At 34.4% G+C, this 27,541-nt stretch overlaps 1 protein-coding gene across 1 annotated transcript in view; it reads right to left on the minus strand.

The window, feature by feature from the left end:
• Dnah6 (dynein axonemal heavy chain 6) overlaps window positions 1–27,541 on the minus strand; it is a 263,669-nt gene that overhangs the window by 160,916 nt on the left and 75,212 nt on the right. The window contains exons 16-24 of the mRNA XM_005335870.5: window positions 26,807–27,058; window positions 22,287–22,415; window positions 18,628–18,741; window positions 16,809–16,952; window positions 12,960–13,172; window positions 12,158–12,250; window positions 10,735–10,854; window positions 6,432–6,612; window positions 4,851–4,947 (exon numbers count right to left, since the gene is read on the minus strand). Coding sequence (XP_005335927.2) covers window positions 4,851–4,947; window positions 6,432–6,612; window positions 10,735–10,854; window positions 12,158–12,250; window positions 12,960–13,172; window positions 16,809–16,952; window positions 18,628–18,741; window positions 22,287–22,415; window positions 26,807–27,058 — 1,343 coding nt within the window. The remainder of the gene's footprint in view (window positions 1–4,850; window positions 4,948–6,431; window positions 6,613–10,734; window positions 10,855–12,157; window positions 12,251–12,959; window positions 13,173–16,808; window positions 16,953–18,627; window positions 18,742–22,286; window positions 22,416–26,806; window positions 27,059–27,541) is intronic.

Consider the following 27,541-nt stretch of genomic DNA (forward strand, 5'->3'; position numbering starts at 1 on the left):
TGATAGGAAAGGATATACATAGACTGAAGGTGAAAGGTTGGGAAAAATCATATCACTCATATGGACTGCGGAAACAAGCAGGAGTGTCCATACTCATATCAGATAAAATAGATTTCAAACCAAACTTAATCAAAAGGGATAAAGAAGGACACTACATACTGCTCAAGGGAACCATACACCAACAAGACCTAACAATCATAAATATATATGCCCCAAACAACGGTGCTGCTGCGTTCATCAAGCAAATTCTTCTCAAGTTCAAGAGTCTAATAGACCACCATACAATAATCATGGGAGACTTCAACACACCTCTCTCACCACTGGACAGATCTTCCAAACAAAAGTTGAATAAGGAAACTATAGAACTCAATAACACAATTAACAACCTAGACTTAATTGACATATATAGAATATACCACCCAACATCAAGCAGCTACACTTTTTTCTCAGCAGCACATGGATCCTTCTCAAAAATAGATCATATATTATGTCACAGGGCAACTCTTAGACAATATAAAGGAGCGGAGATAATACCATGCATCTTATCTGATCATAATGGAATGAAACTAAAAATCAATGATAAAAGAAGCAAGGAAAAATCATGCATCACTTGGAGAATGAACAATAGGTTACTGAATGATCAATGGGTTTTAGAAGACATCAAGGAGGAAATTAAAAAATTCTTAGAGTTTAATGAAAACACAGACACAACATATCGGAATCTATGGGACACATTGAAAGCAGTTCTAAGAGGAAAATTCATTGCTTGGAGTTCATTCCTTAAAAAAAGAAAAAACCAACAAATAAATGATCTCATACTTCATCTCAAAATTCTAGAAAAAGAAGAGCAAAACAACAGCAAAAGAAGTAGAAGGCAAGAAATAATTAAAATCAGAGCTGAAATTAATGAAATCAAAACAAAAGAAACAATTGAAAAAATTGACAAAACGAAAAGTTGGTTCTTTGAAAAGATAAATAAAATTGACAGACCCTTAGCCATGCTAGCGAAGAGAAGAAGAGAGAGAACTCAAATTACTAGCATAAGGGATGAAAAAGGCAAGATCACGACAGACACTTCAGAAATACAGAAGATAATCAGAAATTATTTTGAATCCTTATACTCCAATAAAATAGAAGATAGTGAAGGCATTGATAAATTTCTTAAGTCATATAATCTGCCCAGATTGAGTCAGGAGGATATAGACAACCTAAACAGACCAATATCAATTGAGGAAATAGAAGAAACCATCAAAAGATTACCATCTAAGAAAAGCCCAGGACCGGATGGGTTTACAGCAGAGTTTTACAAAACCTTTAAAAAGGAACTAATACCAATACTTTTCAAGCTATTTCAGGAAATAGAAAAAGAGGGAGAACTTCCAAATTCATTCTACGAGGCCAACATCACCCTGATTCCGAAACCAGACAAAGACACTTCAAAGAAAGAAAACTACAGACCAATATCTCTAATGAACCTAGATGCAAAAATCCTCAATAAAATTCTGGCAAATCGGATACAAAAACATATCAAAAAAATTGTGCACCATGATCAAGTAGGATTCATCCCTGGTATGCAAGGTTGGTTCAATATACGGAAATCAATAAATGTTATTCACCACATCAATAGACTTAAAAATAAGAACCATATGATCATCTCGATAGATGCAGAAAAAGCATTCGACAAAGTACAGCATCCGTTTATGTTCAAAACTCTCGAAAAACTAGGGATAACAGGAACATACCTCAACATTGTAAAAGCAATTTATGCTAAGCCTCAGGCTAGCATCATTCTGAATGGAGAAAAATTGAAGGCATTCCCTCTAAAATCTGGAACAAGACAGGGATGCCCTCTCTCACCACTCCTGTTCAACATAGTTCTCGAAACACTGGCCAGAGCAATTAGACAGACGAAAGAAATTAAAGGCATAAAAATAGGAAAAGAAGAACTTAAATTATCACTATTTGCAGATGACATGATTCTATACCTAGCAGACCCAATATGGTCTACAAAGAAACTGTTAGAGCTAATAAATGAATTCAGCAAAGTGGCAGGTTATAAAATCAACACACATAAATCAAAGGCATTCCTGTATATCAGCGACAAATCCTCTGAAATGGACACGAGGACAACCACCCCGTTCACAATATCCTCAAAAAGAATAAAATACTTGGGAATCAACCTAACAAAAGAGGTGAAAGACTTATACAATGAAAACTACAGAACCCTAAAGAGAGAAATTGAAGAAGACCTTAGAAGATGGAAAAATATACCCTGTTCATGGATAGGCAGAACTAACATCATCAAAATGGCGATATTACCAAAAGTTCTCTATAGGTTTAATGCAATGCCAATCAAAATCCCAACGGCATTTCTTGTAGAAATGGAGAAAGCAATCATGAAATTCATATGGAAGAATAAAAGACCCAGAATAGCAAAAACAATACTAAGAAGGAAGTGTGAATCAGGTGGTATAGCGATTCCAGATTTCAAACTATACTACAGAGCAATAGTAACAAAAACAGCATGGTACTGGTACCAAAACAGGCGGGTGGACCAATGGTACAGAATAGAGGACACAGAAACCAACCCACAAAACTACAACTATCTTATATTTGATAAAGGGGCTAAAAGCATGCAATGGAGGAAGGATAGCATCTTCAACAAATGGTGCTGGGAAAATTGGAAATCCATATGCAACAAAATGAAATTGAATCCCTTTCTCTCGCCATGCACAAAAGTTAACTCAAAATGGATCAAGGAGCTTGATATCAAATCAGAGACACGGCATCTGATAGAAGAGAAAGTTGGCTACGACCTACATGCTGTGGGGTCGGGCTCCAAATTCCTCAATAGGACACCCATAGCACAAGAGTTAACATCTAGAATCAACAAATGGGACTTACTCAAACTAAAAAGTTTTTTCTCAGCAAAAGAAACAATAAGAGAGGTAAATAGGGAGCCTACATCATGGGAACAAATCTTTACTCCTCACACTTCAGATAGAGCCCTAATATCCAGAGTATATAAAGAACTCAGAAAATTAGACAATAAGATAACAAATAACCCCATCAACAAATGGGCCAAGGACTTGAACAGACACTTCTCAAAGGAGGACATACAATCAATCAACAAGTACATGAAAAAATGCTCACCATCTCTAGCAGTCAGAGAAATGCAAATCAAAACCACCCTAAGATACCATCTCACTCCAGTAAGATTGGCAGCCATTACGAAGTCAAACAACAATAAGTGCTGGCGAGGATGTGGGGAAAAGGGTACACTTGTACATTGTTGGTGGGACTGCAAATTGGTGCAGCCAATTTGGAAAGCAGTATGAGATTTCTTGGAAAGCTGGGAATGGAACCACCATTTGACCCAGCTATCCCCCTTCTGGGTCTATTCCCTAAAGACCTAAAAAGAGCATGCTACAGGGACACTGCTACATCGATGTTCATAGCAGCACAATTCACAATAGGAAGACTGTGGAACCAACCTAGATGCCCTTCAATAGACGAATGGATAAAAAAATGTGGCATTTATACACAATGGAGTATTACTCTGCATTAAGAAATGACAAAATCATAGAATTTGGAGGGAAATGGATGGCATTAGAGCAGATTATGCTAAGCGAAGCTAGCCAAGCCCTAAAAAACAAATGCCAAATGTCTTCTTTGATATAAGGAGAGTAATTAAGAACAGACTAGGGAAGAAGAGCACAAGAAGAAGACCATCATTAAACAGGGTTGAGAGGTGGGAGGGAAAGGGAGAGAGAAGGGAAATAGCATGGAAATGGAACGAGACCCTCAGGTTTATACAAAATTACATACAAGAGGAAGTGAGGGGAAAGGGAAAAATAATACAAGGGGGAGGAATGAATTACAGTAGTGGGGGTAGAGAGAGAAGAGGGGAGGGGAGGGGAGGGGAGGGGGGATAGTAGAGGATAGGAAAGGCAGCAGAATACAACAGACACTAGGATGGCAATATGTAAAGCAATGGAAGTGAAACTGATGTGATTCTGCAAGCTGTATAAGGGGCAATATGGGAGTGCATAACCCACTTGAATCAAAATGTGAAATATGATATATCAAGAACTATGTAATGGAGGGGTAAGACAAGATAATACAAATGGAAGAAATGATTTACAGTAGAAGGGGTAGAGAGAGAAAAGGGGAGGGGAGGGGAGGGGAGGGGGGATAGTAGAGAATAGGACTGACAGCAGAATACATCAGACACTAGAAAGGCAATATGTCAATCAATGGAAGGGTAACTGATGTGATACAGCAATCTGTATACGGGGTAAAGTTGGGAGTTCATAACCCGCTTGAATCAAACTGTGAAATATGATGTATTAAGAACTGTGTAAGGTTTTGAACGACCAACAATAAAAAAATAAATAAATTAAAAAAAAAATAAAAAAATAAAAACTACACCTTAAAAAAAAATAAAAAAATAAATAATGAAATATTCTTCTAAATTTGTCTTTAGTAATACACTTTCTAATTATGTTTAATTTATCCAAAAGTATTTAATTGTCATGTATAGCTAATCTGAGTTTCCTTAATTCCAGTATGCCTTGCTGATTTTATTTCTCTGATTGATTTCTTTACAATGCTATTTAAAAACAATGCTTGTAATGCTTTTACAACAACTTAAATAAAAACTGGTTTGGAGTAAAAAGAATCCTTCCAGCACTTATCCACTTAAATCTTTAGCAAATATTGTTAACTTATTCTTCAGACTTACACTCCCAATCAAAATACAAGCTGGATTTTCATTGTCACAAATCTTTCTTGCTTCTCTCTCTGCTGGACAACTATTAAAAATGCCTTAGGTTGCCTTATAAACTTACCTTGGAAAGATAACTCTTTTGGATTCTAAATAGGCCTCTAGACACTTCTGAATTTGGTCAAGTAATGCATTATTGTTTTGAAAAGTTTCCAGAAGTCCTGTTCATTGAAAAAAAATAGTAATGTCAAAATTGTATTAAAATAGAGAATATGACTTTAAATGAAAGTAAAATATAATACTCAAATTTTAAAAACTTTAGCTTTATTTGATAGAAGAATAGACTAATAAAATTGAGGAATTGGCTAAGAATTTAACATTACTTTTAATAACAACATTAATTTTAACATTACCATATATTAACAAATATATTTGAAATATAGTTGGCTTCCATTTTTAGAAGTCTGGGAGAACACAAACAAAAGCCAGGTATTTGCCTTCTCCTTCATTTTACAAATAAAGCCAGTCTCAAGAACCTCCCCATTCTCTGTCATTTTCTTACTTTTAAGTAAGAAAGTGTATCCTCTGTATCCTCTGCTATCTTTAAAGGACAAAACTGGGGCAATGGAACACTATTTCTTCATTACTAACCCTTGGTTCTCTCTTTCCATATAGGTTTTTCTTTCTGTTTGCTTCTTATATAAGATTTTTTGGAAAGAGAGCACAACCCAACAACCTTCCCTTGCTTGGCAGGGAAGTTGTCTGGGAATATTCACCAAGATAGTCTATGTGTTGCCATTTGCTATATGATAAGCAGGTTTGATGAGACTTTGGTCTAAAGAGTAGTATATTACCATGTATATGCACCCAGAAAGACTGGTTTCATACCCAGAGAACAGAATTTATTAAAACATTTCAACTTTGAGACTAGAATTGCAGTAAGTGGTAATATTTTTAACTAGTATTAATTAATGAATTAAAAATAAGGTGTAGAAATTTTTGTGCTTATGTCTGTGGGAAACATTGATACAGTAAGTCAACTGAATATAAATATATGTCTTGTTGACATTGTGAAACTGTAAAAAAAAGCAAAATTGTTAAAAAAAAGTGAGGCAGAAACATTATTGATTGTTGAGAACCATAGCGGAAGGGGCCCCAGCAAACTTCCAGCTGCCAGCAAACTTCCAGCTGCCAGCTGATGATTGGCTCACAGCGGCCCCAGCAACTTCTAGCTGATTTGACTCCTCTGCGGAGCTGCTCATTGGGGGACTTTTTTTGGCTCCGCCCACACGACCCAGCCAATCGGCCTCAAGAGCAGGAGGAGTGGGGGAGGTGGAGAGGCTTGTGGGAAGCCAGTGGTGGCAGTTGGGCTCTGAGGGTTTTTCCTGAGGAGCTGTTTTGTTTGGCGTGTGTGTGGTTCTAAAAATAAAGTTTGTTTCTTTTGACAAGTGGCTCCTGAATTGTGCCCAGCCAGACTGCGGCAATTGATACCCTGTGTCAACATCCTCAAATTATAAAAATAGAAAAAAGAGAAGTAAATACTTATTTTCCAACATTACACATTAAGCTGAGAGATGATAATAATAAAAGGTACAGTGTTCCATGAAGTGTTAAAAGTACCATATACTATTAAATTCTTATAGGTGACAAACATTTTAGATGATTGCAAAATCTTTTTACTTGTGTTTAAAAATTTGTTTTATACCAGGTTGAGTAGAAGCTCGAAGAGCATTAGGCAGCCGGTTCACTTTCCTCATGATTTCTTTCCATGATTTATCCACTTGAAGGAACATCTTGGCCTCTGCAGGCAATTGCCTCTGAATATCTGGAGCATTAAAAATACTTTCTAGGTAGAGCCAGTTTCTCTGGCAGGTAAGCCATTCTTCCTAGGAGAAAAATATGGGATCTATCAAAATTTAACTTGCAAATCTAAGATATTCAGTTACATTAAAAACCACCACATGGTGGGGCTGGGGTTGTGGCTCAGTGGTAGAGTGCTTGTCTAGCATGTGTGAGGCACTGGGTTGGATCCTCATCACCACATAAAGATAAATAAATAAATATATTGTGTCCATCTACAACTAAAACAAATATTTAAAAAACCGTATCAAATGGGGAATTACTATATCTTTTCTCCTGAGGATTTATGGTTCCTTCCATGTACTTTGAAATGAAATTTTCTTAAAGGGTCCAAAACTCACCTCCACCTGATTTTACCCCACTGTCCATTGATTAGTATTACAATGAGTCTGCCGCATGATTAAATGCCTGGAAGAAACAAGCTAGGGGGAGATGAGATGCTTACTTAATTAACATGAAGGGTTGGGAAAGTGGCAAGTTTAGTGACTATTCAAAATTTACCCTGGGTTACCATGAAAAAATTTGTTTTGAATTAGGGTTTCACTGTGTTGCTGAGGCTGGCCTCAAATCTGTAATCCTCCTGCTTCTTTAGCTTCCTGAGTAGATGGGACTATAGGTGTGCAATATTGTGCTTGGCTTTTTTTTTCTTTCTAAATTATGAAGCTTTTCTTTGCATTTTTAAAAATTTATGTTTTAGTTGTAGATGGACACAATATCTTTATTTTTATTTTTTTATTTTTATGTGGTACTGGGTATCCAACCCAAGGCCTCATGTGTATGAGGCAAGTGCTCTAGCACTGAGCCCCAGCCCTTTGCATTTTTTAAGAAAGGAAAAAATCATAAAACCTGCTCATAACAAAACATGTGGAAAGTACAAAAGACTAGGAGAATGAAGAAAACTATGCATTGCATCTCCTTTTAGAGACAACTATTGTTAATAAAAGAAACCAGAACATTTTTTCAAATATTTGTTGATTGATTATACATCATCTTCTGAAGTGTCTCCTCAAGTCCTTGGCCCATTTATTGATTGGGTTATTTGTGGGGGATTTTGTGTGTGTGTCTATTTTTTTTGAGTTATTTATATACACTAGTGATTAGTGCTCTATCTGATGAGTGAGGGGTAAAGATTTGCTCCCAAGATGTAGGTTATCCTCTCTATTCACCTCACAGATTGTTTCTTTTGCTGAGAAGAAACTTTTTAGTTTGAGTCCATCCCATTTATTGATTCAATTTTTGTGCCACAGGAGTCTTACTAAGGAAGTTGGGGCCTAATGCCACATGATGGAGATTGGGGCCTACTTTTTCTTCTATTAGACACAGGGTCTCTGATTGTATTCCTAAGTCCTTGATCCATTTTGAATTAAGTTTTGTGCATGGTGAGAGATAGGGGTTTAATTTCATTTTGTTGTATATGGATTCCCAGTTTTCCCAGCACTGTTTGTTGAAGAGGCTATCTTTTCTCCAACGCATGTTCTTGGCACCTTTGTCTAATATAACATAATTGTAATTTTGTGGGTTAGTCTCTGTGTCCTCTATTCTGTACCATTGGTCTACCAGTCTGTTTTGGTGCCAATATCATGCTGTTTTTGTTTCTATTGCTCTGTAGTATAGTTTAAGTTCTGGTATAGTGATGCCACCTGCTTCACTCTTCCTGATAAGGATTGCTTTAGCTATTCTGAGTCTCTTATTTTCCAGTTGAATTTCATGAGAAATGCAAATCAAAACCACTCTAATATTTCATCTCACTCCAGTCAGAATGGCAGCTATTATGCATTCAAACAACAATAATTGTTGGCGAGAATGGGGGAAAAAGTACACTCATGTTCTGCTGGTAGGACTGCTAATTGCTACAGCCAATATGGAAATCAGTATGGAGATTCCTTGGAAAACTGGGAATGGAACCACCATTTGACCCAGCTGTCCCTCTCCTCAGTCTATACCCAAAGGTCTTAAAAACAGCATACTACAGGGACACAGCCACATCAATGTTTATATCAGCACAAATCACAATAGCTAAATTGTGGAACTCCTAGATGCCCTTCAATAGATGAATAGATTAAAAAAGGTGGCATATATACACAATGGAATATTACTCAGCAATAAAAGAGAATAAAATCATGGCATTTGCAGATAAATGGACGAAGTTAAAGAGGATAATGCTAAGTGAAGTTAGCCAATCCCAAAAAACCAAATGCCAAATGTTTTCTTTGATATAAGGAGGCTGATTCATAGTGGGATAGGGAGAGTGAGCATGGGAGGAATAGACAAACTCTGGATAGGGCAGAGGGGTGGGAGGGGGAAGGAAGGGGGCATGATTAGTTAATGATGGTTGAATGTGATGATCACTGTTATCCAAAATACATGTATGAAGACACAAATTGGTGTGAATATAGTATATATACAACCAGAGATATGAAAAATCATGCTCTATATATGTAGTAAGAATTGTAATGCATTCTGCTCTTATGTATAAATAAAAAAAGGAACTTATGAGGGCTAGGGTTGTGGTTCAGTGGTAGAGCACTTTCCTAGCATTGATGTGAGGCATTGGATTTGATTCTCAGCACCACATATAAGTAAATGAATAAAAGGAAAAAAATAAAAATAAAGGAAACCAGAAATGTAGGGTCAGAAATCAAAGTCTATAGACTTTACCTTTCCTTAAGGTCTCCTGTCATTGCAAGTGTGGGCCCAACATCTATTAGAGAGTTTCTTACTTCTCACTTCTCACTCTAGAGATGGTAGTTACACCTATATGTGTTTTAACCTGGTTTTTCTATGGTCTCATATTTTCCAGACAATGAATTCTCTGAGGGTCCCCACTATTCAGTACAGGCTTCTTTTAAGAACCCTCTGTGAAAATATGCCCTTTGACTTTGGTCTGTAGTCCCTTCATAAGGCTCATCATCAGTGCAGAGGGTGGATCTGGGTCAGCTATGTAGTATTCATTGAAGAGAATGGTTTTCTGAAGAGTTTCCTTTGAAATAAAGGTGAGAAGGCTAGGGGAGTAGCTCAGTGTTAGAGTGTTTGCCTAGTATGTGTGAGGCTCTGAGTTTGATTTCTAGCACTGCAAAAAAAATCTATCTATCTATCTATCTATCTATCTATCCTGGAATAAGTTACATTTTTCTAATTACTGATTTTATTATTTCACATAAAACTTTTCATATTAGAATATGTAGAAAAGTTAAACATAATTAAATCAAGCTAAACATCTGATGTGTAAAAGAGAAGAAAGTGGATAGGAAGAAAGTGAGATTGATATGAATGGGTTCTTGTCTTATTTGGGGATAAACTGAGGTAGAATAAAAAAGAGGTATGCGCCACAAGAAGCATTCCAAGGGGCTTCAAGCAACAATAAATATTCTTCCAGTAAACATAAGGTCGTTATTGCAAGATGCTTAAGGTGGACCAGGATATGGTACTCAGGCCCTTGTGGGATCCTCCCCTCTTGAGTGTGGTACACCTATGACTTGCTTCTACCCATACAGAATGTGGCAAAGGCAACAGGATGTGCATGATTACATTTGTGTATAATAACACTGAAGCGGCTATCTTGCCAGGAGATTTTCTTTTCCTTGTTAGACTGATGAAGTAAGTGGCCATGTTGCATAAATCCACCCAAAGAAAAACTGAGTAACATCTAGGAGCTGAGGATGACCTCCATATGAGATCCAGTAAGATATTGAAGCCTTCATTTCCAGAGTTGCAAGGAAATAATTTCTTGAAGTGAGGGAGCCTTAAAGTGGATCCTTCCCCAGATGAACCTTTGGTGAGAATCCTGTCTGGCTGGCATCTTTTATAACAGCCTTGTGAGACCCTGAACAGGCCCAGTACAACCACGTCTGAATTCTTGGACTATAGAAATTTAGATAATAAATATATATTGTTTTACACTATCAATAAATGTAGCTTGCTTAAGTTTGTGATATTTTGTTTCATGGAAAAAGAATAATACAATCTGCATAATTATGTAAAGAGCTCAATACATGTGTATTTTCCTTACATTCCAGATCTAATAATATCAAAAATTAAATCATACATTTCTAAATAATACAGTATTTAAATAGTGAAACAAACATTTCTAAGGGCCTATGGCTTTCCGGTTATTGGAGGCTCTGTATTGAAATTACTCTCTTACTTACCAGTGTTTGATTAAACAAAGCAAGTTGTTTTTGCCAATCATCCACTCGTGCCTTAAGGGGACCTACATAACGTGATGAGGCAATGGTTGCAATGTTGATAGTGCTGTCATCAAGAAGGACCTTTAAGAAAAAGTGGAGAAAATACATGCAATACCATGCATTTGTGCTTTCAGTGATATTTCAGATGTTCAATCCCAAGAGTCCATTTAAAGGCCCACTTTTGGAATGAATAGTTGTAGCTTTAACTACTTTCTCCCATCTATTTTCTCTGCTTATTCCCTTCACTCTGGCAACAACTGTATCATGCAGGGACTTTTGACTACCAAATCTCTGCAGTTCCTATAATTATTAATGACACTTTATTGGGTTCAACACTTTTTTCCCTGCTTACTACTCAGTAAATGGCACCTTCTTTATATAATTTAGTCACACAAGCATACCTTCATTTCTCATCATACATTATATTTGTAAAATTAGCTTTCTTCTGTTCAATAGTTAACATTTTTCCTTCAACTATCTCAAGCAAGATGAAATTAAAATTCATATCAAGTTCTGAAGGTCTAGGTAGTTTTCCTGTTACCTTCTTCCCTACTGTTCCCCTTTACACAACAATATTCTCACAGAATATGTGGACTTAAAAAGATGTGTCTATTAATCTGGAAGATTTAATTGTCTGTTTTAATTATAAACTTTCTGGAAGCAGAAACCCCATCAGTTGGCATTACTTGGCCACATACCAAATGCCCTTTATTTTGAATTTGCTCTTCTATCTATTGCCAAAAGTAATGTCTAGTCTTGCTCTTCCAACGTACACCTGGAAAAAGTCATTGTATTTCCAATTTTGTCCTGGATACATCCTTAGACTAGGGCTTAGCCTTTTAATTTGGGCTATATGACCCAAATTCCTTTGCCAAACAAATGTGCCTTTATATTTCAAGTGACTAAAAATATTTCAACCATGGGTTAGATTTATCTTATTTTGTGATTGATACAGCATGACCACCTACTCCTTATATCAGAAAATTAAGGTGAACTCTTATTGAGCTCATTTATGTTTATTTGCTTCATTGAAACACTTCGAAATAGCCTTTATTCTCTTTGGTATTTCTCAGCTGCCACTGTTGAGGTCTGGCTTTTCTTGGCTGATGTATGAAGAATTCTATGATCACTTCAGCCATAACTGATCTCTTTGTTTTTATGGTGCTATCAACTACAAGTACTGAAACTCTTAAATATATATGTCACTTTCATTTCCTTGATAAATATTTCATGTATAAGTATTCAAGTCAATTATTCATATTAATATCTTGCTTTCCAAATTTGATTTTTCCTTCACTTATGTTTCATCAACTCATCTCAGTATATCATAAAAAATTTTGGAAGTATGACCTTTACCATAAATTTTAACAACCCAGTTACCCACCTGTATGTCATCTGTGCCTCCCAGGATAAATACATCTTTAGTGTCACGATGAGGCAAAACAACAAATTCAGTTGTTTTCCAAGAGTCCTCCACCTTAGAAATAATACAAGATTTTAGAAAATCTAAATTCATTTATGTTTAGGTACTCAATCAGTGGATGTGAAATAAAATAAGAAAAAACTCTATAATTATCCTATTTTCCCTCTTACTGCCCCTAAAACTCTTAAACATGTCTTGTTGGTAAGATGATGACATTGATTTGCTTACTTTTATTTGATTAATGTTGATACATAAAAATAACTCATGGTAATTCAATATGCATTGCCTATCATCTTATGCTTTAAATTAAAAATATTATTTTATGTAGGCAACTGGAAGATTTGCATGCATTTAAGGGCAAAGAGATAGTGTTGTAAGTAGGAAAGCTGTTTGAAATATTTAACACAGTTTTCTCTGGTAGTTTGGCAAATAATGTATTTTTCTCTAAACATCTAACAGATGTTCCTTGGTATATGGGTTTCCTATAAAAGAATGCACATTTCAAATCTTATTGCCATCAAGTTCCTGTTGGGAGACAGGTGAGACAGAAAGAGGGAACTTACAGAGATAATATTAATAATAGTGATAATTAATAATATATAATAAATGTAAGAAGAGAATAAAGGGATGCTGATAATAAGAGGGTACAAACTGCAATGGTAAAAAATCCACTTAGATAATAAAAAATTGGTGATATTTATGTTGAGTCTGAAAACCTTTAATTCTCTGATTTTAAGAATAAATATGTATTTTCCAGAATTACCTTTTTAAGAATTATTTCCAAGGAAGCTTCTCCAGAAGCCTGTCCAGATATGTCCTGGATTTCTTGGCCAAAATCAAACACATGCAATTCGGAGAGCCTCTCCAAGGTTAATGGAATTTCAGTATCCACCAGGGAGGCATCAACGGTTTGTTCAATAGCTGTCCAATGTCTAGGCTTCAAAGTTGGGTTCCTCAAGTCAATGATAACTGGAAGCTGGAAAACAAACATTCTCAGAGACACCAATGCTGGGGGACAAAAAGACAGTCAATGTAGATAATAAATAATTTGGTCCAACTGGGAAAATGAGGTCTGGGTGGAAAGGAAAGAAAATCAAGTGCTGACATCTCCAACTCCCTTCCCCACTTCCAATCTGTTGCTAAGGTAATCTACCCCAGGAATTGTTTCTCCCTGTAGAGTGTTGTAGGAGTTGTTCATTTATGCTTCCTGGGCTGCTCTTCTCCTACCTCTACCCCTGTACAGCTTCATTCCACCCTTGGATCACTCCACCTTCACCTTTTAGTCACATACACAGATGTGGAGAGGGAGAGGGAATGGCAAGATAAGGGAAGAAGGAGGGCTGAGAATAAAGACATTCTAAAATGTATAAAAGGGCAGGACACCCCCATTTCTTACTAATAATACTAGTTCTATACAATATCTTCTAGAAACCAAGAGGGAACAGTTCCCAACTCATTTTACGAGGCAGCAGTACCGTAATACTAAAGCAATGTAATAAGATTACAAGAATACTATAAATCAATGTTCCTCATGAATATAAGCAAAAAAACCACAAACCAGTATAGTATACAGAAATAGACTAAAGCCTATAGTCAGATGACTTTTGGCAATAGTGAAAAGGTGATTCAATGGAAAAAGAATGACTTTTCAAATAATGGAGCTCAATAAATTGGATATCCATATGTAAAAAAGTAAAACTTACATATACCCTCATACTTTATGCAAAAATAAACCATTTACCTAATTACAGAAAGCTAAACTGCAAAACTTCTGGAAGAAAACACAAAGAAAACCTACATGTTGTCTTAGATTTCACAAAAAGTGTTTGGATACTATACTAAAGGCTTGATCTGCAAAGGAAAAAAAATTATAAAGTGGATTTTATCCAAATTAATATCTTTTTGCTCCGTAAAAGTTACTGTGCATTGACTGGTAGAAAATAATTTCAGTATATATTTGAAAAAAAAGAATCATAGCTAGAATACTTTAATAACTCTTAAAATTCAATTATAATAAAGCAAACAATCCATTTAGCCTATTAAGTCCCAAGTTTTCAACTCTATAAATATTTTAACAAATTGACACAGGTGCATTATAATAGGTTGGAACTCAAAATCTAGAGCTTATATATCCTTTATTTTTTCAAACACACACACACACACACACACACACACACACACACACGGAAATACTTTTTAAAAAAATGTTCTTATCATTCATCTATTTGAATAGAACTCTAAAACATAATTATTTCAAAGTTACTAAGTAGTATATTTGTTTCTCAATTTAAGTTTTTATAAGTGGTCTAGATCTTGGATAAAGGGACAAAATGGGTTAAAAATGGGCAAAATATCTGCACAGACATTTCATCAAAGAACTAGGTGTATGGTAAATAGAATATGAAAAGATATTCACTAGAAAAATGCAAACTATGAACAGTATGAGATGCTACTACATATCTATTAGAATGACTAAAATTAAAATAAACAAACAAGTAAACAAAAAACAAAGCAAAAAAGCTCCCTCCCAATAATAAGTGCTGGTGAGAATGAAGAGAAACAGATTCTTATACTTTGCTGGTGCAAAGAAAACTAGCAGTTTCACATAAAGCTAAACACATATTTACCATAAAATATGAAAATTCTAATTAATAGTTATTTATTCACATGAATTGATAACTCTTATTCACACAAAAGCCATACTTGGATGTTTATAACTGTTTTGTTTATAATCATTTAAAAAACCTCAAAGAAATCCAGATGTCTTTCAAGAGTTGATGAATAAAGTGGCACATCTATATGACAGACTACTACCATCAGTTAAAACAAACTATTAATATGTAAATATAAAGGAATCTTTAAAAATTCTAATTAACAGTTAATGCAATTATCAACTCTATCTAATCTTAAAATATTTTCATCACCCCAGTACATCCAATACCTACAGTATCTCTTAGTACTGCTATCTCTCCCTCCCCACAATGCCTGGTAACCAGAAATCCATCTTTTTAAAAGGATATTCTGGATATTTCATATAAATGACATCATGTGCCATGAAGGGTTTTTGGTGAATAGCTTCTTTTACTTACCAAAATGTTTTCGAGATTCCATCTATGTTGCGGTGTATCAATATTTCATTTCTTTTTACTGCTAAATAATATATAAGTGCTAAATAATATGTCACTGTATGGATACATTATATTTTGTTTCTCTATTTATTAGCTGTGAACATTTCAGTTTTTTCCTATGTTAGGCTGATATGAACATTAATACAAAATTTTTGTAAACACAGGTTTCAATCCTTTTGGGTAAATACTTACGAGTGGAATTACTTAGTTACATGGTACCTCTATGTTTAACATTTTGAGAAATGGCCAAACTGTTTCCTAAAGTGGCTGTACTGTGTTACAGTCCTACCAGAAATATATGAGGGTTCCAATTTCTCCAGCTCTCTTCCAAATTTACATATAATCTTTTTTGATCATAGTCATTCTAATAGTTGTGAAGTGGTATTTCACTGTGGCTTTGATTTGCATTTCCCTAAAAACTAACAATGTTCAGCATCTTATCATGTGTTGTTTGAAGAAATGTCTTTTGGATATTTTTCTCAATTTAAAAAATTATTTACCTTTTTATATTTTAGTTGTAAGAGTATATTATGCATTGTAAATACTAGTACAAGCACATGGAAGAAACTTAAATGCATTTTTCTAAGTGAATAAAGCTAGACCCAAAAGGCTGCATTTGTTACTATTCTATTTATATAACACTCTGTAAAAAACTTCAATCAGGACAGAAAACTAATCCATGGTTGCTTGAGATTGTGATGGAGGGAGGGGCTGGCTATAAAGTTTTCTATCCTGAGAGAAATGGGGTTGATGGAACTTCTGTATGGTATTGTTGTGTTGGGTACCTGACTACCTATTTGTAAAAACCCATAGGACTATATACCACAAGAAGTGACCTTTCCTATGTGCAAGTTTTTTTTTTAAACTGTATTTTGAGGGTATTCAAGATGGAATGCAGACCATGATAAGTGAAATTATTTACAACTGTCTGCTATAACTACACTAAAGACAACAGGGAAGAAAGAAACTGACATGTAAGTTTGGGAAAGTGTTTCATCCATATATTTAAGCTTAACAAGAAAAAACCATGGCAAAATTTCCCTTTCCTATCTGTTTCAAAGAGTCAGCCCTGAACACCTACAGATTAGCTTCTCAGCCTTCTTCACATCACAACACAACAGGAAAATGCTGTTGTTGTATGGTGCACAGGAGCAAATGGACAAGGCTGTCTTCACCTTACCTGGCTATTTGAGGGCACAGCAGATATGTTTCTTGGCACAAATACTTCATATTCCTGCATTATGTATCCTACCACTAGGGAAATTTGTATTCTGAATGCTTTTTTAACTAAGACATTTAATTGTATGATTTGGTTGGTCAGTTGAAGCTATGAATGCAGTCTGTGCTACTGAAAACAAATGAACTGGACTTTCTTCTCTCTGCAAAATTAACTTAATCAGTAAATATTTCCCTATTTTGGTATCTTAAGCATCAATTAACAGCAGATTCGCCTGAGTTTCTGAAATAATTTCCAACAACCTTACCTTTTCTTTCATTTTTTCCACTTTACTTTTGATCTGGGGTACTACATTGTTGGGTGGCAAGCCTTTTTCCAATTGACTCACAATTTTGGCATATTTAGAAACCTGACTGTTTAGGAATTCTGGATCCAGGGAGTCAAATTTGGACTATACAAATTAGAAAAAGAAAAAAGTAAGTTAAAATATATGATAACAGTCAAGCTTGAAATAGCAAAAAGTATTTTACTTTACAGTTATTTTTCTAGCACTTATATTGCTAATCTGAATCAACTCTCTCTGTATTTTTCAAAAGGCTTTACTTGTCAAAATTGCTAATAATATATCATGCATCAACTATTTATTCATATATTTATCTCTCTTATCATTAAATGCATTATAATCCCTGGAATTTATTACTGAGGTTTAATACTTCTAGAGTCTTCTAAGGAAAAACATAACTATTTTTACTCTTGTAAACAGAAGTTTCAAATAATTCATGTAATGCAAGTATTTTAAAGGTGTACTTCTACTATATGCATACATCTATAATAGTATGTGTTATATTAGCATATAAGTGTACACACTTTGATATCAGACAATCTTATGGATTAAGGGCAATAGAAAATTTGTAAATCTTCAGCATTTTCCTTCTGTTCCTTAAAGAATTTTCTTGTGCATTTTCTATAAGGTGAGTGCTGTAAAATACCATGGAAATCAGAAAATTCTCTAAGCTTCTTCCTTACTTCTCAGAAGAATTTTTTTTTACTTCTGAGATAAGTGACAAATAAATTATAGGAGAATAACTAAAATTCCCTGATATTAGATCATATATTTTGCTTTTTTTTCTTCCTTCCACAAAAAGGTAAGTTCTATGAGGGCTTAGACTCTGTTCTTCTTATTCTCCACTGTTATTACCCACAGCTGGAACATGACTTGGGAAATGTTTCTTGTGTCACTGTTTTTTGACCCAGACATGTGGCTTTAAAGTATAGGCTCAGCACAGGTAGGATGAATATGAAGTATAAAACATGACTTTTTAAGTTGATGGTATTTCCAACGTGTCTATATCACATATGAAAGTATCAGTGGCCATATTCTGCCTCCTAGATGGCTGACCCTTATCAAGGTTTGAATATAAGGACATCCTAGAAACTATTAGGGATATTGGTACTTTGCTCCCTGATTAAGAGAGTACTTCTGAACAGGTGCTGGGGATAAAGCTCAGTTGGTAGAGTGCTTGCTTTGCATGCAGAAGGCCCTGGGTTTGATTCCCAACACAAAGAGAGAGAAAGAGAGAGAGAGAGAGAGAGAGAGAGAGAGAGAGAGAGAGAGAGAGAGAGAGAGAGAGAGAGAGAGAGAGAATGAACTACTGAACTCTCTAGAGAGGATTCTAGATCTTCTTTTTCTAATCTTCTATCACACTGAACAAAACAGTTTCTTTTTTAAAAGAATAATAAGAATATAACTTTAGAAAACAGAAACCTAAAGCATGTAGATAATAAAAATCCTACACTCCCCAAGATCACTGGAGTATATAATGATAACAACATGTTTTGAAAGCACAAAAAAGTTAGGTATCATGCAATGTGGTCCTTTGGTGCCTTCATCATTTATCCTCCTTAAATGGATGACCCAAGAACCCTGCCAACATACTTTTTGTCATTTAGTGACAAAAAGACCTCTTGTACTTTACTGGAAAACCAACAAAAATTCCTGTAAAATTATAACATTGAATTTTTAATGTTAATAAGAATATACCAAGTTGCTATAAATGATAACTGATGTTATTAGGGTTTTAAGTTTAATTTAATAAAAACTTAAGAAATGAGAGCTTTTTCCCTACCTTTAACCATTCTTGTTGGAGTTTATCCCATTCAGAGTAAGACTCCCAAAGCAATTGTTTGAGCTTCAGTTCAGCGCTAACTTCTTCCAAAGCTTCAAACTTGGACACTTCTACCTTTAAAAGCATAACAAATAAAGTGTATTACTTATTTTCAGATATTAAGACCTTATGCTAACCTTCTATTAGTAATACTTAATACAGTGACTACTTGGCACAAGATAGATCCTAAATGGAGAAATAAAAGGAAAGATGGAAACACATGAAAATTTAGAACACCATGAAATCCCACACATATTACATTTTTTTATTTGAGTAACAAACTATAACTCTTACTATTTTTTAAAACTTAAATATATTTTTCTCCAAAGACATAAATACTATAAGACCCCCATGTGCATGCATTTTTTATTTGGACTAGACACACATGTACATGACTTTCTTTTTTGAAAAACAGATGAGTATTCAGAGGTATTTATTTCCTTCAGGGCTTCTGTATTTGGATGATAGATGATTGTGTGGTAGCTGGCGATGGGCAGGATAGTGAAGTTTAAGATAGATAGGACAACCTGTTTTTTTACTTTGTTCTAACCCCCATGAACTGCATATACACGTACAAAAAAAGAAGAATTCAAGAAAATCTGAAGAAAGTATTTTAATGAGGGGTTTTAAGATTGTCTTGGCTTGGAAGTGGGAAACCTACAGGGAGTTGGTTGCACAGAAATTGTTGGGCTTTGTGGTGAACTGGGGCCAGTTTTTCATTAAGAGCTGGAAATAATTTCCTGCAACCAAGACCATTTAGGTTTTCATCCCTATTCTTCGAATGGTTAAGAGCTGCAGAAAGGTTGGGTCAGAGACATTCATAAAGGCAGAATCATCCAAGTGTAGATTAAGCATGTACAAAGAGGGATATACTTCTATTTCAGGCTGGTTTTTAAAAATACTTTTAAACTTATGTTTTTCTTTTTATTGTGGTAAAAATACATAATAAGATCTAGCTTTTTAACAAATTTTTAAGTGTACAGGATTGTTAACTATAACAATATTAACAATGTTATACAGGAAATCTCTAATGCTTTTTCACTTTGCATAACAGAAACTGTGTGCTTATTTTCCTTCACCTCAAGTCCCTGGCAACCACCATTCTACTTTCTGCATTTACAATATGACTATATTAGATATTTCATGTAAGTGGAATCATGCAGTGTTTGCCTTCTGTAACTGGCTTATTTCACATAGCATAATGTTCTCCAGATTCATTTATGTTGCATATAACATAATTTCCTTCTTTTTAAAGACTGAATAATATTTTGTTGAATGCATATGCCACATTTTCTGTATCCTTTTATCAATTGATGGACATTGAGGTTGTTTACACATCTTGACCATTGTTAGTAATGTTGCAATGGCCGGGTGCAGTGACACACACTTGTAATACCAAAAGGTATTATAGCTCAGGATGCTGAGACAGGAAGATTGTGAACTCAAAGCCAGCCTCAGCAGAAGCAAGACACTAAACAACTCATTGAGACCCTGACTCTTAAAAAAAATACAAAATAGGGTTGGGGATGTGGCTCAGTGATTGAGTGCCCCTGAGTTCAATCCCAAGTACCAATCATAATCATAATCATGTTGCAATGAACTTGGGAGTGCAAATATTTCTTCAAAATCTTGGATGTAAATCAGGATTCATAATCTATATGAATATATGCCCAGAATTTGGATTGAAAGGTCATATTTTAGTTCTGTTTTCAATATTTTGAGAATCTACTGTTTTTCATAGTGATTTCATTTTACACCCTCCACTAACAGTATAGAAGTTTACAATTTCTCCACATCCTCACCAACACTTGCTATTTATTTTATATTTATAATGGCCATGCTAATAGGTAAGAAGCAATACCTTGATTTGGTTTTTATTCATTTTTCTGCCGATTAGTGATGCTGAGTATCTTTACATCTACCCATTGGCCATTCCTATATCTCCTTTGGAGAAAAGTCTATTCAATCCTTTTGCCCATTTAAATATCACATTATTTGCTGCTTGATGTTGAACTGTAGAAATTCCTCATATGTTTTGATAACTCCTTATCAAATATGTGGCTTAAAAGACATTTTCCCCTATCTTGTAGGTTGACTTTTCAACCCTATCTATGGTTTCATTGGCAGTACAGAAGCTTTTGAGTTTGATTTTAGTTCCATTTGTCTGTTTCTGATTTTGTTGTCTTGACTTTTGGTGTCATATCCAAGAAATCATAGCCAAGAACAGTGTCATGAGATTTCCCTGTCTTCTAGGAATTTATTATGTTGCTGTTTAGCATTCTTTTGTCACAAATTGAAGGACTCCCTTTAGAATTTCTTATAAAGTATACTTAGTGATTATGAGTTTCCTCAGCTTTTGATTATCTGGGAAGGTATTTATTTCTTCTTAATTTTTGAAGGGTAGTTTTGTCAGATATAGTAGTAGTGGTTGGTAATTGATTTTTCATTCAGAGCTTTTAATATACCATCTCATTCCTTTCTGGCTTGTAAGGTTTTTGCTGAGAAATCAACTGACAGTCTTATTGAAATCCCTTGTATATTTTAAGTCACATTTTTCTTGGTGTTTCCAAAAGTCTCTCTTTGTCCATTGATACTTTAATTATGATGTATGTCATTATTAGTGTGGACCTCTTTGGGTTCATCCTTTTTGAAAAGTTTTGGGCTTTAGTCTCAATAGTGATTTTCTACTCTACATTTGGGAAATTATCAGCCATTATTTTATAAAATAAGCTTTCTATCTTATTTTTTCTCTCTCCTCCTTTTTGGATTCTCATAAAATGAAAATTGGTCTTCTTAATTATCTCCTATAAGCCCTTTAAGTCATCTTCACTTTTTAAAATTTTTTTCCTTTGGATAATTTCAAGTGATCTGTCTTTGAGTTCACTAATTCTTTCTTTTGCTTGATCAGGTTTGCTTTTAAACTTTTCTAGTAAATTATTCAGTTCATTTATTGTACTCTTCACTTCCATAAATTTTGCTTTTTTTAAAAATACACATTTTCCCCATATCTATATTGAACTACTCACTTTTCACGCACCATCTTCCTGAAATTTTTAAGCATATTTATGAGTGTTCTCTTTTCCTGGTAGTCTTTCTAAAAATTGCTAGAAGCACCTGTATCTCTTTGTCTTTTGTCTTCATATTTTTTAAAGACACATTTTTTTTCAGCTTTTTAAATCCACACTTTCAGGCCATTTTACTACCTGGTTTAGGTGAGGATCTCTTCTTTCATTAAATTAGAACATCAGTGCAAGCCAAATCAGGCAACATTAATGGAATCATAACACACATATGAGTGTAAAAGAAGTTTAAATCATAAGAAAGGATAGAAGGTCTTTAATAAACCAAATGTAAAAGTCCATATACATTTATCTAATAATTTTCTATAATTTGCAATCACTTTTTAATAACGAAGATATATTGTCTATTGGGTGTGTGTGTGTGTGTGTGTGTGTGTGTGTGTGTGTATTTAAAAGGCAGAAACATCAAATTTTGTAATTGACACTGTAGCATAACAACTAACACATAGTTGACCAAACACAAAGTGTTTATGATCACATTGTTACATGTCCTATTTCTATGCACACATTTTAGAAACAGATATACAAAATTGTCATTACCTTGAAATTCTTCTGGTAGGATTTATATTGAAAGGCACGTTTTTGAAGATCATCTAGAACACATTGTAGATCACTTAAAATATTCTTTATTTTTTCTTGATCAGTGTTAATATCCAAAATCTGTGGATCCTATAAAATTAAGATAGATTTTGGTTAGTAATGACTATTTTTTGAGGCAGAACAATTAAATTAAATTAATTAATAAAGATTAAATATGATTAAAAAAGATTAATTATGATTTAAATTTTTTTCTAATTCTTTTTTCTCTCTGAGTGTCAGAAACCATGTTAAAGACAAATGTTTTTTCCTGAATATAAAGGGAAAGCATATATATTGTAAAATGTTGACATGGTTACCTAATGTTTTCTTCATCATCTGCTTTTATTTCCTACATTTCTTTACCCAATATGACTTCAAAAAAGGAGAGGTGAACGTAACAAAAAAGAGAAGAAAAAAGGACATAAGAAAAATTCCCATTTTACAATAAATAAAAGGAAAGCCCTTTGAATTCCAAAGAGTCTAAGGACAGTAAGGAAAAACAAACTCAGTTATTCCTATTGTACTCTCCCAACATTTTTTTCTGAAACCAGATATGTGTGTTTCAGGGGTGTGGGGTGGGATTACCTACACACCAAAGTGACCAATCAAGTCTGCATCAGACCTCAGCTAAGTATCCTCCAATTCAACTCCGGAGTTAGCCCACAGGTTGAGAGCTAAGTCTCCATAATTTCTCCTCTTCAGATGCCAATTGCAACCCCCAGGTTTTTTGACATGTGCTTTTGGCTATAAATTGGTGTTCCAATGATTCCCTCCCTAGGTTTGATTAGTTTACAAGACTTGTTCACAAAACTTAAGGACATACCTGATTGGGTTTACCAGTTTATTATAAGTTTTTTTTTTACAATGCATACAGATGAAGAAATTCATAGGGTAAGGTATGGAAGAAGGTACAAGGAACTTTCATGTCCTCCCTAGGTTGTCCCCCTCCAGGAACCTTCAGATATTTAGCTATCTGGAAGCTCTGCAAACCTGTCCTTTCAGGATTTTATGGAGATTTTATTGCATAAGTATGATTGAAGCATGGACAACTGTATTGAAATGTGATTGGAAAAAAATCTAATGCTAATAGATTGCACAGGGAAAGAGGGCATGTCCATCCAAATTTTTCTTAACCTCTCTAAACAGCATTCCTTCCTATCAGCTATGAGGCGGAACTCCTTCTGAAATGGAAGTGCTGTGATCTACTATCAGGGAATTTCTTTATGGCTAGCTCCAAGTTAGAAATGTGGAGAAGGATTATAGAGAACACTTTTAGTTTTTACAGCCTGTCTTGGGGAAGAGAAATAATAGTTTCTATGGTCTGCCTTGAGGAAAAAAAGGAGCAGGTGAAAGGATGGCAGAATTTTGGAGAACGTATTTTTCTTTCTGAGGAATTCTTCACAAGCCTAAAGTGCCTCAACATTATAACAAAAGATTGTCTTTCCCCTGATGCTCTGAAGTTTATGAAAGCACCTTCAGGAACCAAGAACAAAAGACCAAATATTAACTTCAGTGTCCTAGTTATTTAGGAAACAACAAGGGATATGGAAGTTATGAGCCAGGAACTGTGGAAGGAAACACACACACACACACACACACACACACACACACACACACACACACCATAAAGAGAAAGAAATGAAATTAAAAATATAAGTGTTATGACATGCCAGGAATGGTAGTGCATGCCTATAAACCCAGCAACTTTGTAGGCTGTCAGGAGGGTCACGAGTTTCATGGTAGCCTCAATAATTTAGGGAGACCCTCAGCAACTTACGCCCTGTCTCAAAATATAAAAAAACAAAAAGGGCTGGAGATGTAGCTCAGTGCTGAAGCACCTCTGGGTTCAATTCCCAGTATAAATAAATAAATAAATAAATAAATAAATAAATAAATAAATAAATAAATAAATAAATAACATGTGTTCTAACTACACTTTGGGGTTGAAAATCCAGGAATGAGAATGAAATAGTTGAGGAACAAAGTAGAAACAACTTAAAGTTTGGGAGAATCTAAGAAAATTGGAGAAGTCTGGAAACTATTATAGCCCTAGTTTAGGGAGGCTAGTTATTCCATCTCTTGTTCAGTATGGCCCTACATTCAAAATGACAATGTGCTCTAGATTAGAAAAAGTTAAGGGAAGTGTCCAGGCAGAAGATAATTGTGTTGAAACTCTGGTGTAATATGTTGGGAATCCTGAAGTTCTTGTGTGTCTTGATTCTGGTAATGGGAATTCTTGAAAGAACTGGTGAACCTGAAGCTGTCTAAGGCCAGGATGAGAAAGTCACAGTTTATTTAACTCTTTAATAAAAAGGAATAAATAGAATTGCAGCAGTATGGACTAGCATGGTGCTTAAAGCAACAGGAAGGACTCTTAATTCAGAGTTTTGTGGGACAACCAGGCTGAATCCAGTCACACTGCAATGAAAATTGCTATGGTCTACAAGATAGCATAAGGACCAGCTATCTATCCTTTCCATCTACCATAAGGAAATGCAATAGGTGGGAGGGAATGGTGGTAAGGATGAAGAGATGTCCCATAGGAAGGATTATGATTTGAATTAAATTGAAGGATTATGAATTGAATTAAAATATATAAGAGATCAAGTTAGAATAAAATAAACATTTCTATCATCAATTTCCATATTTAGGTTTCTCCTCAATTTTCTTCCATTAGCAAGATTGGGGTTCTTGACAGAAAGATGCTATTATGTATGGAAAGAATGAAGTGACACTTCTTTGTCCAAGAGTGACAGTGAATTAATTTAAAACCCTCAATAGAGGAAGCATGGTAGGGGAACTCATGCTATCATTTTTGTGTATGTACATTATTCTATTTAAAATGCATGATTACAAACAAATCGTGTGCTGGGAGTTTGCTCTTTCTAATTATCTATTTACATGCACCAAGGATAATCACTCTTGTTTTAACAGCAGAATATTAACTACTAAAAGCAGATTTCCTTAGCTTAAATCCTTTCCCATAATTTATTATCTGTGCAATCCTGGGCAAATTGCTTAACTTCCTTGTACCTTAATTTCCTTCCTTGTACAATGTGACTAATACAACCTATAGGTGTTTTGAGAATTAAATGAGTTAAAACATGTAAAAACATATGAGAATGCTTCTAGAGTATTATTCATCTTTCCCAAAAGCTTTAAATGATCCTAATGTCCATCAACCATGGAATGAATAATTAAAATGTAAAATATGATGAAATAATACAAAGCCAAAAAATTAGAATAAACTATATCCACACAGCATGGACAAATCTCAGGTAGATACCAAAAACAAAGTAAAAGAAATACTGTATCATTCTAGTTAATCATAAGTTCAGAAATAGGTAAAACTTATTTATGACATTAGAATTCAGGGTAGTAGCTGCCTCTGGAATAGAACAAAGAATTAATGAATAGGAGAGGGCACATTAAAGGTAACAGTAAGGCTATAGTGCTTGACATTCTGAGATGCAGATACATGATGTGTTCACTTTCTGATAATTCATTGAAGTATACAGTTATTACACTGATATACACTTTCATCTGAGAAAATACAAATATTCTTCAACACAAAACCAAAAACAATGTTAAGTCCTTAAAACAGAGCTTTATAAATAGGAAAAACACAATGTTATCTGCCTTTACTATTTCCATGTCAATGTGTATAAGTGTATATTATAATCTTTAATATCTGTATTTTATTTCCGAGTGAATTACCTTCATGTATTTTACTAATCTCTTTTGTACTTTATTAATCATCTGTTGATGGACATTGAGTTTTTCCATTTTTTAAACTTTTATTATAACTTTACATGGTTTTATAATTCTGTGGTAAGATTTAGCCAATGCTAATAATAAAATAATAAGTCATTACAAAATGATTATTTTCAGGCAGACTTTAGTTAAGAGTCACCTAGATCTATTCTAAATTCTGAATCTTTTCTATGGTAAAATTGATACAATTTAACCAAATAATCTTTGATATCATTTAATTTAATTTAATACGCTAAGCAAATTTTAAAATTGTGAAACAGTTATAAATATTTGAAGAAGTAATAAAAACACTCATTTAAAAATAATAATGCTAGGAATATTAGAAAATTCAATATTACATATAGACTTTTCTTGTGAGTCTGGAATTCATTCAGTATATAAAAAAAGAGCTTCAGAAACACTTTAAATAGCAGCTCAAAGATATGGTTGACAGTTAATAAAAACAAATTTTAAATAAAGTAAAGTGAAGTATATTTCCAAAATGGTTTGAAGCCTAGATTTTAAATGTTCTTACCACAAAAAATAAATGTATAAAGTGATGGGCAGGTTAATAAGCTTAATATATTTAATATATTCCACACTATGTACATGTATCAAAATGTCATGTAAGATACTATAAATATATACAATTTTTCAGTTATATTTTAATTTTAAAAAACTATAATAATCAAACTTTTCTCAGATTAAAAAATCCTGCTTTATCTTACCTGAGCTTGCAGCTTTATTTCATTCACTTCTTCATTTAGATCTTCAAGATCTCTACCCAAATGCAGAGAAAATTGCTTAATACTTGTTTCTCTGTCACCCACTGCTCTATCAATGGCATTCCGAACAGCAATAATGGATGGCTTCATAGTTGCAAAAACAGCGAAGTCTTCAGGAGGTGTAGCTATCTGATACTGTTCAATAAGCTTGTACATTTGAACCACTACATTCCCTTCATCTTCCAGGCTTTCAATCTAAATGGAAACATTGGTTATTCGTTAAATGTAGTAGAGTTCTATTTTACCCTTCAAGTTTTTTTAATAGGAGACAACCACTGTGCAATATAAACATCAAGCTGTAAATGGTCAGCACAGGAGGAGTTGTATTTTTAACACTACAATCAAATTGGCTGAAGTTGGCTGGGTGATAAATACAGTCATTTATGGAACACAGGTAAACCAGGCCCAGACGGTAAGTGGTCAGAGCTGAGAAGTTAGTAATGCACATAGAAATGTTATTTCTCTCTCTTTCTCCCTCTGCCCCTCTCTTCATTTTTCTTTAGCAGCATTAAGCAGTGCTAATACTTAATGTCTTTCAAGAAAATATATTCTGTGTGGATGTTCAGCTTTAATGTCTTAGTTTTCAGGCATGTATGCTGAGCAGTGATTAGTCCCAGAACATCCCCTGTGGTATGGACAGTCTTTGTTCCTGGCTGCATAAGTTCAGAACACGATCTA

The sequence above is a fragment of the Ictidomys tridecemlineatus genome, chromosome 12 (genome assembly GCF_052094955.1).
Source record: "Ictidomys tridecemlineatus isolate mIctTri1 chromosome 12, mIctTri1.hap1, whole genome shotgun sequence".
Classification (NCBI taxonomy): domain Eukaryota; kingdom Metazoa; phylum Chordata; class Mammalia; order Rodentia; family Sciuridae; genus Ictidomys; species Ictidomys tridecemlineatus.